Below are 11,857 nucleotides of genomic sequence, written 5' to 3' on the forward strand. Positions count from 1 at the left end.
CCTCCTACTTTCAGTTGCATCTCCTCCCTTTGTTTAGAAATCTTACCAAAAAACCAAACCTACTGCCATGGAGCTGATTTCGACTCATAGCAACCCCATAGGACAGAGTAGAACTGCCCCATAAGGTTTCCAAGGAGTGGCTGGTGGATTTGAACTGTCGATCTTTTGGTTAGCAGTTAAATACTTAACCACTGCCAGGGCCCCTTGGAGGTCTTAAGGACCCCAATTTCTGATCTATTTTGGGGTTCCACAGTACAAATTAGCATGAATCTCTCCTCCTTCCTTTGCAGGTTTAAATTTTAAATTATTTGCTAAATCAGTCAACTATCATCATCTGCTTTCAACCTACGACTATTTTTTATTGCTATCATCTCTATTCCTTTTCCTTGTAGGTTTAGGTCTTTATCATTGCTTTCATGTATTTTTTTTTTTTTATATTCTAGGAGAGATTAGAAATAATAGAATTGCCAGATAAAATACAGGATGCCCAGCAAATTTGTATTTCAGATAAACAATAAATAATTTTGTTGTATAAGTATATCCTAAAAAATATTTTTTTTTCTGAAATTCAGATTTTACTGGGCATTATATTATATTTTCTATTTGAAACTTAAAAGGCTAGTGTTGAGAAAGCCTACTTTTTAAAATCACAGTTTTTAACAATCTGGACATAGTTAAATAAATATACTTACTCTGAACTTTTAAAAAGTAAGTTAATTACCATATGATCCAGCAATCCCACTCCTTGGAATATATCCTAGAGAAATAAGAGCCTTTACACGAACAGATATATCCACACCCATGTTCATTGTAGCATTGTTTACAATAGCAAAAAGATGGAAGCAACTAAGGTGCCTATCAACGGATGAATTGATAAGTTATGGTATACTCACTATGCATCAATAAAGAACAGTGATGAATCTGTGAAACATTTCATAACATGGAGGAACCTGGAAGGCATTAGGATGAGTGAAATTAGTCAGCTGCAAAAGGACAAATATTGTATAAGACAACTATTATAAGAACTCGAGAAAGAGTTTAAACAGAGAAGAAAATATTCTTTGATGGTTACGAGGAGGGGGAGGGAGAGAGGGAGGGAGAAGGGTTTTCACTAATTAGATAGTAGATAGGAACTATTTAGGTGATGGGAAAGACAATACACAATACAGGCAAGGTCAGCACAACTGGACTAAACCAAAAACAAAGAAGTTTCGTAAATAAACTGAATGCTTCGAAGGCCATTGTAGCAGGGGCAGGGGTTTGGGGACCATGGTTTCAGGGGACATCTAAGTCAACTGGCATAATGAAATCTATTAAGAAAACATTCTGCATCCCACTTTGGAGAGTGGCATCTGGGTCTTAAACCCTGGCAAGCGGCCATCTAAGATGCATCAATTGGTCCCAACCCACCTGGAGCAATGGAGAATGAAGAACACCAAAGGCACAAGGTAATTATGAGCCCAAGAGGCAGAAAGGGCCACATAAACCACAGACTCCATCAGTCTGAGACCAGGAGTACTAGATGGTGCCTGGCTACAACGAATGACTGCCCTGACAGGGAACACAATAGAGAACCCCTGAGGGAGCAGGAGAACAGTGGGATGCAGACCCCAAATTCTCAAAAAAAGACCAGACTTAATGGTCTGACTGAGACTAGAGGGTCATGTTCCCCAGACCTTCTGTTAGGCCAAGACAGGAACCATTCCCAAAGCCAACTCTTCAGACAGGGATTGGACTGGACTATGGGATAGAAAATGATACTGGTAAAGAGTGAGCTTCTTGGATCAAGTAGACACATGAGAGTGTGTGGGCAGCTCCTGTCTGGAGGGGAAATGAGAGGGCAGAGGGGCCAGAAGCTGGCCGAATGAACGTGAAAATAGAGAGTGGAGTGAAGGAGTGTGCTTTTTCTTTAGAGGGAGAGCAACCAGGAGTATATAGCAAGGTGTATGTAAGTTTTTGTATGAGGGACTGACTTGGTTTGTAAACTTTCACTTAAAGCACAATGAAAATTAAAAAAAAAAAAAAAAAAATTCTAACTCAAAAAGAAAGACCAGACTTGCTGGCCTGTTGGAGACTGGAGAAAACCTGACTGTTTGAGCTCAGTGATGAGGTTGCTCCTGAGGTTAACCCTTCAGCCAAAGATTGAACAGGCCCGTGGAACAAAGCAAGACTAAATGGGTGCTCCAGCCTTGGGGCAGGGACTGTAGCGCAGGAGGGAACAGGAAAGCTGGTAATAGGCAACCCAGGGTTGAGAAGGGAGAGTGCTGACATGTCATGGGATTGTTAACCAATGTCATAAAACAATGTGTGTACTGTTTGATGATAAACTATTTGTTCTGTGAACCTTCACCTAAATTACAATAAAAATAAAAAAAATGAAAAAAGAAAAAAAAGTAAGTTATTAGTTTTGGGATTAAGTTTCAAGAAAATAAACATTATTAAAATTTCATAATTGTAATTTTTAAATGTAATTAAAATTAACTGAAATTTATGTTGCAGCTGTCTTTAACTGGGGATAAAACTTTAGTTCCATTTACATTTTCAAGATATCTTTGCACTGTGTAGTGTGAAAGGAAAATACAGTGAGAGAGACAAACATGATTCTAAGTAATAATTATACAGTCCAAAGCAAGGTTCCTTATATAAGATGAATATTTTTGAAAGATAATATTTTAAATGATATTTAAGAGAGATAATATAATCAGAGAATAGGATGTAAGACCTTATTTAATTTTTTTCAAAGTTATGAATTGTTAAAGTAGATATTTTTGAGGATTTTTTTTCCCCTATCATTTCACAAGTATTTTGGGAATACCTACATCATGCTCAGTTCAAAAGAATGCAAAGGAGTGTTTCAGGAGCTTTCATCTCAGGATAAGGAGTCAGAAAACAATTAATTGAGTGAAAAAACCACACGATTCTATCAGTTGAGACCTTAGAATTATTGTTGAGAAGGAGGAGCCGACGTGGCACATGCTAGCCTGAAACGCTTCACTGGGGGCGGGGGTTGCACCTGAGGAAAGAAGGATGCGTGTAGTGGACTTATGTGCAGATTACGATGTGGACACCAATGTAAGCAAAAGAGTGGACTGTGCTATTTTCTTCAAAGCACAGTCTACAGTTATTTATTTTTATTTTTTTACTTATTTCTTCTCTGCCTCCCTCACTAGAGCATAGTTCATATAGGCAGTGATCTTATTTGTCTCATTCTCTGTCATTTTACCACCATTTAGAATGTTGTCGTGTGCTGCTGTCCAGCCGATTTCTTCTCCCAGTGACATCATGTGACAGAGTAGAATAGGGTTTTCTAGGCTGTAATCTTTATGGGAGCAAATCACTGGATCTTTCTCCTGCAAAGTCACTGGCTGGGTTTGAAATGCCAACCTTTTGGTTAGCAGCTGAGTGCTTAACTCTTGCACCACCAGATGTCTGGTAATAGTCGATTAATGAGTGAATGAGTATTGGAAGGTTGTAAGACTAAACAGAAGTTGGAAATGAGTTTCTTTAAGTGGGATAAATTCAGATTATGATAGAGAATATTGAATTTTAGATAATGTATAAATAACCAAAAAAAAAAAAAAAAAAACAAACCCATTGCCATCGAGTCTATTCCTACTCAAAGAATCTAGAGTAAGAATTGGTAAGAATAAGAACTAAAGAATTAGAGTAAGAATCTAGAGTCCAGTTGACTCTGACTCATGGCAACCCCATGTATGTTCAAGTAGAACTATGCTCCATTGGGATTTCAATGACTGATATTTAGGATATAGATCACCAGGCCTTTCTTTTGAAGTTCCTCTGGGTAAACTCAAACCTCTGATCTTTCAGTAATCAGCGAAGATCATTATGTGTTTACACCACCCAGTGACTTGGAGGTGATAAATATATGTTTTTAGGGAATTGCAACAACCTAGATTCAGTTCCAAGGACACCTGTGGTCACAGTTTCACACTCCAGTCACTGCTGAGATGCCTATGGTCCAAGTTCTCATGGCCTTTTATATGCATAAGGCTTTTTCGTGGTGGTTTTCAAGGCCACAGTCAGCTCTTCATTCCATCCTCTTGGCAACCCTGAAACAATCAATCAGAATCTAATTGGTCAGCCTCAACGCCTCTGTGTGGGGCAGCGCCTGGTTTTATACTGCTTGTAGAAGTGCTGTTTGCCCCCATACTGTGATCCAGAATTAGTTTGCATGGCTACTTCTACTGTCTAGCAGGCTGCCAAAGGGTGTGTCTGGCGTTTTGAGTGTGTTTTGTGGAAATTAGGCTTCTCCAACAAGGCTGAGACAAGGGGAATGGCCATTGGATAAACAGAGTGTTTGCTACAGCTTGTCTACATTCTAAATATGAGGGAGGGAAATACTTCCTTTTTTTTTTTTCCTAGTCTTTCATAGCAATAAGAACAATGCAAAACAGAAAGAAAACTTTGATTACTATCTTGCCACAGAGATTTGTTATCTCTATGGCCCTGTTACTCTTTTTTAGCTCTACTGATGTTATATCCAAAAGATCTGCAGTTCAAATTCACCAGCTGCTCCTTGGAAACCCTATGGCACAGTTCTACTGTGTCCTATAGGGGCCTATGAGTCTGAAATGGTTTGACGGCAGTGGGTTTATGGTTTGTTGTCTAGTTTCTGTTCCAGAGGAAGGAGAAAGAATCTTCATTCCCTGAATGGTACATTCGGTAAGAGGTGGTCTTAAACAAACTTATCCTCGGTTCCCAGTATTGTAACTCTTAGCCTTACTCTATCAACCACATCCCAGAGGTGAAGGGCTTTGACCTGGAAAGCAGAAATGGGACATGTTTCCACCTGGGTTACCTTGAAAACCTAAATACAGCACTGACCTATTTTCTTGGGTCAGAGGCCATTAGGCTCTGAATGCTACGCTTGAGATGAATTCCTTTTGTCGATTCTTGATTATGTCTGCAATGTTTATTTTATTTTTGTTGTTCTAAATTTTATTTTTTAAGTAACATACAATAGTAACAAAGCAAATAATACTAAAGAGGCTATTATCAAGAGAAATATCTCTTTTTTCCAGACCTCTGACCCTTATTCCCACTTCTCAAAGACAGATTTCTTTAAGCTGTTATTATTAGGTCTACTGCCCAAAGGGTGTATATAATATTTCAGAACAGTTCATTCTTTACTTGTCAATTTTATTTTTTTACCATGTATTAATTATCTGATATGAAAGATAAAAATTTAAGTAATTCACACTAAACTTATCCTTCTCCTCCTTCAAAAATTGGCCATTTGTATTATTTTTTATATTAGTTATTTGCAACTTTAAATAATATACTTCAATCTCTATTTACTTTTGCATTAGTTTTCAAAATCATGATTTGACTCTTCATGTTTTATGAATAGAATAGTCTCCCTTCTCTCTCATCTAATAATCTTATTGCCTGTAAGAAATTTAGTCAAAAGTATTTCATTTTAACATTGCTAAAATTGTTAATATTTATATCCCTGGTGGCACAGTGGTTAACAGCTACTGCTGCTAACGAAAAGGTCTGCAGTTCGAATCCACCAGGAGCTCCTAGAAAACCCTGTGGGGCAGTTCTACTCTGTCCTATAAGGTCACTATGAGTCAGAATCAACTCCATGGCAATGGGTTTGGGTTTTTTTTTTTTTTACTGCAAACACAGCAAGCCTTCTGTGCTTCATTTAAAAGCTAAAAACATGTAAATGACATTTATTTTACTTATTTTGATTTGTAAATATTGTTTCATGCTGAAACAAATGGTACGCTAGGATTACCTTTGGCTCATTCCTATTTCAATGTCTTGACTGTTGGCTCATTGGAAAAAAGGAATAACCTTAAGGTCAATTGGATTCTCTTTCCTTGATTTAATCATTCATTAATTGCTTCATGTTTGGGCTATAATTTAATTGCACAGCCTTTTGGTTTTCTAGGATTTAATTTTTGGTTAGTGTATCGTGTGCCTTTACGATATGTTCAAATTTATTCTAAACTCTCAAACATTGTGTCTACTCATGAATATTTGCCTTCTTTCCTTTATTTATTCTTTTGTTTCTCCTTTCCTTCCTTCTTTTTTCTATCTCTCTCCCAACCTTCCTTGGAAACTGTATTCCCAGAACCTTCCATGGTTATTCTCCAATGTGGACAGCTTTTTTTTTTTTTTTTTTTTATGTTTGCCGCATACCTTACATTCTGGTAATACCCTTTGCCATCATCCTGGATTAAATTTCTTGTTTTTAGATCCCATATCATTATCTTGAGTCATTTTCTCATTTTACTCAAGCTCAACTTCCAGTTTTTTCTTAGGAAAGAGTTTATGGGAGATGAACTTTGTGTATATATATACATATACACACACACGTATACACACACACACATACCTGTATATAATTATAGACTTCCCCTCCGCCCACCTCTCACACTTAATTCTACTTGGTATAGAATTCTAGCTTGATACAATTTCCCCCAAGAATTTTGAAGGCATTTCTTCATTGTCTTCTTGTATCTGACACCATTGAAAAGAAGTCTGATGCAAGTTTGATTTTTGTTTCTTTGTTAAGAGACTCACTTTTTTCCTACTTGGGGACTCTTAAAAAATGTTAATTTAAACGTAGTATTCCAAAATTTCACAAACATACATTCACTTTTTCTGTTGATATTGCTGTTGGATCACCTAGAACAGTGGTCCTCAAACTTTTTGGTCTCAGGATCCCTTTATATTCTTAAAAATTATTGAGGAAACCAAAGATCTTTTGTTGATGTGGATTATACATATTAATATTCACCAAGTTAGAAATTAGATCTGAGAAATTTAAAAAATATTCATTTATAAATTTATTTTAAAATAAAAATAAACACAATATAAATAAAATCAAGGAAAATAGTTATCATTTCTAAAAAATTATGAGGAGAGTAGCAACGTTTTCCGTTTTTGCCAATCTCTTCACTGTCTGACTTAATAGAATATAACTGGATTTTCATATCTGGTTCAACAGTGTTTTGTTTAAAGTATATACTGTTAAAACAAAACAACCAAAAATAAGGTGAATTGTTTTAATAGCCTTTGCAGATAATTGTGCGTGCATTTCTTTAAAAATACACCAAAATTCAGTAAGTGGTAGTTGCAGTGCCATATAATTGGACTTTTGTCCTCTGCCATATTACAATCTATTGATCTATTTTGAATTGACCATTTAGACAACCATCAAAGTTTATCACTTTTATCACAGGAATCTCTCAGTTTTTATGCAAATTCATGGGTGCAATAAAAACGGAAGTGGATGGGCTACTCAACTTCACCAAAATAAGCTAAGCATGTCCGGAAAGGGATGACTCAACTCCATCCATGAAAGGGGCCACTATAGAGATAAGATCAACAGCACTGAATCTGAAATTAATGCTTGATTCATAATGTGAGGCCTCCATTTGATTTACGGCTCAATGCAAACTATTTAATCTCTCCTTGCCTTAGTGTTCTTAACTGTGAAATGGGATGATAATTATAGTAGTACTTACTTTGCAGATTTGTCGTAAAGGTTAAATGAATCAATTTATGTGTAGTGTCTAGAATTGTGCCTGGCACAATATACAATTAGGTAAGCAAGAAAATAAGCTCCAATAACTATTACTGATGTTAATGGAAACCCTGGTGGCATAGTGGTTAAATGCTAAGGCTGCTAACCAAAGGGTCAGCAGTTCAAATCTGCCAGGCTCTCTTTGGAAACACTATGGGGTCAGTTCTACTCTGTCCTATAGGGTCGCTATGAGTCGGAATTGACTTGACGGCACTGGGTTGGATCAATGTTATTACTGTTACAATACTGGAACTGAGCTCTGGTTTAGTCAAAACATCATGGCATTGCAATGAGCATAATTGTCCCTGATGATATAAAAAAAAAATATGAATTAAATGGCCTTACTATACTGTCTAGTGAGAAATTGTTTTGGAGTCTCAATTGTTATTAAATAGATTCCTTTTTTTTTTGTCAATTCAGCTTCTTACAGGTGTATAATTTATTAACATCAATTATGTTAATCAGCTATGCAACCAATTCTTGTTGAAAAGTCTAAGCTGTTTGAAACCTTTAAAATTATACATTTGATTTAAATTATTGTATTATCTTAAAAATTTTAATGTAATTGGAAAGAACAGAAGTTTGGACAAAGAAAGATTAAATATGTAAATTTTATTAAGTTTTGTAATTTCTATCAGGATCAGGTTATCCATGAAATGAGAAGAGTAGTCCTTAAAATTTTGCTATGACAATTAGAGGAAATATAGTAGTTAATATATAATTCTCTCTAGAGTCCTAGCTGTCTGAGGGTCAGGACTCTTTCTTTTTTTCCTCCTGCACAATTCACTAACACCAAATGAAATCTGCATACAAGTTAACGGTATAAATTAATAAATTTGGGACAAAAGAGCAAAAACTGTGCAAAAAATAAAAAAGATTAACTGTGAAGAAACCACAGCAATAGATCATATCAATGATCAAAAGCATTGCATACTTTAAATAAAAATCGGGAGAACAGTATCTTTTTATAATTATTATTTAGATATGTGGTTGGATTTTGACATTCACATACAAATAAAAAGATACTATGTTCATATGTAAGTATTAAATCAAAAAATATGTATTTCATATTAATTTGAAATATGCTTTTATTTATACCATGTCTCTTTCAAGAAAAAAGAAAAGTCAAGGATCTTCTAATTATAGAGGGAGGAGAAAAATTTGAACAATCAAATGTCACTATGGTTTGCATTTTTAAAAAGTAAAAGTGATTTTACTATTTCCCTTAAAAACAGAGTTGGAAATATAACAAAAGAAATCAGAAAGTATTATAGTTTAATAGCTGTTTATTATGATTTAATAAGATAGTTATCTTTTTCTTAAAAAAAAAAACTTTTTTTTTTTTTTTCCACTTTTATAGATAAGAAACTGTGGTGGGCAAACCAAAACTTAGCTCAGCTGGGAACCTGCAGCAAAAGAGATGGAAGAAACCCCACTGTCCTAAGAAATAAGACTGCTGGGGTTGTTCATATGAAAGTGTATGATAAAGAAGCACAGCAAGGTAAATCACACTGTTATGAATTTGTGTATGTTTTGACTAATGATGTTCTCTTTTTCAGTATTATTTTCTCAATTCAACAATTGAAGGTCCCTATTTCGCTAGGAATCGGAATCCACTGGACAGCAGTGGGTTTTTGGTTGGTTTTATTTTGCTTTTAACAAAAAAAAAGAAGAAAGAAAAATACAACTGAATACTGTAGGGAAAAAATGCCTTTAACATAAGGTATATAATGAGTGTTCAAAACATTAACAAAGTGTCCCTAGGAATCTTAATTTTTCAAAGAAATCTTAACCAGTTTTTGATTAAAAAACAGAAGAATAAGAAAAAATATCCTGGCAAAATATATATAGTGTGTACTTAATTTCAGATACTGAATGAACTAAGGGACTTCATTTAGATTGTCGACATGAGAATTTCTTATTCAAAAGCACTGCATTGTTTGGCTCTAAGCATTTTGTGTTTTTGTTTTTCCTTGTCCAAATGATATGCAGTGAAATGGAGTGAGAGAACTAACAGATGGTTTACATAGGTGGACTTGTCACATTGCCCAAATGGCAATTAGATTACAGATGCCAACCAGTACAGCCCTACATCTGCTAGTTTCTTCTTAGCTTTTGCTCTATGATCCATGACATTAGCAAAACTCCACTAGCAGAGTAAAAACATTTTTAAAACATGTCTTTCTGTATTTGATTTTAAAACTTCATTCTCTACCATGAAAATCCTTAGCTTCATGGGCTTTTTTATTTAGGAATAGTTTTGAAGAAGATTTTTGGACACTAAGTGAAGGAATTTTTCATTTGAAGAATTTGGGGCGTGTAGAACAAAGCAAAGAAGAATGGGGTAAAAATAGAGAACCAAGGAGATCACTTTTTCATTTGAATGGGGTAAGAATAGAGAACCAAGTACATAATGTTTTAGTTTTTAAGGCAGGTGACAATCATCAAGAGTTTATTAGAGATAGCACTGAGAGTCACGCCTATACTTCAGCAGACAAAATGGAGACCAGATCGAGGTTTTGCCTTCCCTGCAGGGCATTTGCTAAATTTTTGGTCTCAAATTATTTCTTTTCAGGGCAGAAGGAAACATATGTTTTCTTCATGAAAAAAAATAATAATTAAAAAAAATTAAAAATCATCTGAAATGGATGATTTCTTCTGAGTTTCTTCCATCATTGAGAAGACATCAACACCCAAACTCTTGCATAAATCAATATTTGTTTTCTGACTTTTTTGAGACATTGTCTATAATAATCAACAGGGTTGTTTTCACTAGCATTTCAGTAATGGACCTTTTTTTTGTATCAAAATACATAATTTTACTCACATCAAAGTCATGGGACATAGATTATTCAATTGGGATACAATATTAAAAAAATATATATTTTTTTTATTATTAGTGCTCAAAAAATATGAATTTTTCATGGATTTTCAACAGAATATACTTGTTAACTGTAAAAACTTATACTGCCATAATAAATCTTAGTGCATAGTGTATACTTAGAGATTGTATCTGAAAAGACATTAGAAAAGAGATAATAAATGAGTTATGTTTTCACACAAAGTGTTTTAAAATCTGTATTCACTTTTTTAAAATGTAAAGAGGCTTATGCTTTGTTCTGAAACTGTAAATTAATGTATTAATTTTTTAGGTACAGTTTCCAATAAAGTTTCTGGGAGGAAAATTTAGCATATTTAATTTTTCTCGCTTTGCTCTTGTCAACAGGATTTCCGTCACCTTTTAAGAATTTGATCCTGTAGGTACAGTTGAGTGTGCTACGCACTGTGAAAGTATTACCAAACTGACAAGGGTCTCTTAACACTTAGAAATCAATGGTATAATATGATGACGCTTAAAATGCAGTGAAAATACCATTTTTACTAGAAGAATCTGCTGATAAGAGCATCTGTATTAAAGACAATTCCATTAACAAAATCACTGCAGGTAGCTTAAAAGCTTCATTAGTATGAAATATGAGCAATTTAGGATTGTTTAAGGTGTTAGCATTGCCACCTCTTTGGATTTCAGAGTGCAATTAGCCACTTCATTTATCATTTTTGACATAGTTCAATGCAGAGTTGAGACTTCTTGTTAGTCAAGTGGACTGACTGTCTAGCTCCGTGAGAGATTTGGGGCATGAGGCTTGAACATTAATATCATTCCAAGATATTAAGCCATAGCTAGTATTTCTGACTTGATATACAACCATTACCCAAAGTATTATTTTTTAAGAGAATATTTTCATTTTTTTTGAATTTTAATTTTATTTCATAGACAAAAGATATTTACTTATTGTAAAGAAAGGCTCATTTCACGATTTTTTTAAAATTTTTCTCTTCCTTAGAGATTAAAAAAAGATACATGAAATATGTATTTTTAGTGTATATATAGCATAATTGCTAAAATATTAATTTTCTTATGTATAATAAATATATACCTATTGTTATTATGGTAATTTTATTAAAAAATTTGAAGCCCTACATTTTCTTCTCTTCATACATTTTTAATACTATTAAAGCATGTAACTCATCATTTTCAACTCTTTTTACAAATTCAGTCTCTTCCTTAGCCTATTTTTCTTTATTTCTTCAATTCCATTATTTCCTCTTCTCTCCATTTGGTGCTTCTTCAAACCTTACAATTAGGAATCAACTGTCAGTCTCTTCCCAGTATTTCAATCTTTAATGGTAGTAAAAAGAAAATCTGTATCTAAATCCAAGTCTCTGTAGATTGATATTGGGCTAATACACATACACACGCTTTCTATGAATTGAAATATGCAATATTGTTAGTAT

General features: G+C 34.3%; 1 protein-coding gene across 1 annotated transcript in view; it reads left to right on the top strand.

Moving 5' to 3' along the window:
• LRP1B (LDL receptor related protein 1B) overlaps positions 1-11,857 on the top strand; it is a 1,749,164-nt gene that overhangs the window by 1,160,031 nt on the left and 577,276 nt on the right. Inside the window, exon 32 of the mRNA XM_064287257.1 lies at positions 8,922-9,062. Within this exon, the coding sequence (XP_064143327.1) occupies positions 8,922-9,062 (141 nt within the window). The remainder of the gene's footprint in view (positions 1-8,921; positions 9,063-11,857) is intronic.

This window comes from Loxodonta africana, chromosome 6 (assembly GCF_030014295.1).
Source record: "Loxodonta africana isolate mLoxAfr1 chromosome 6, mLoxAfr1.hap2, whole genome shotgun sequence".
Taxonomy (NCBI): Eukaryota; Metazoa; Chordata; class Mammalia; order Proboscidea; family Elephantidae; genus Loxodonta; species Loxodonta africana.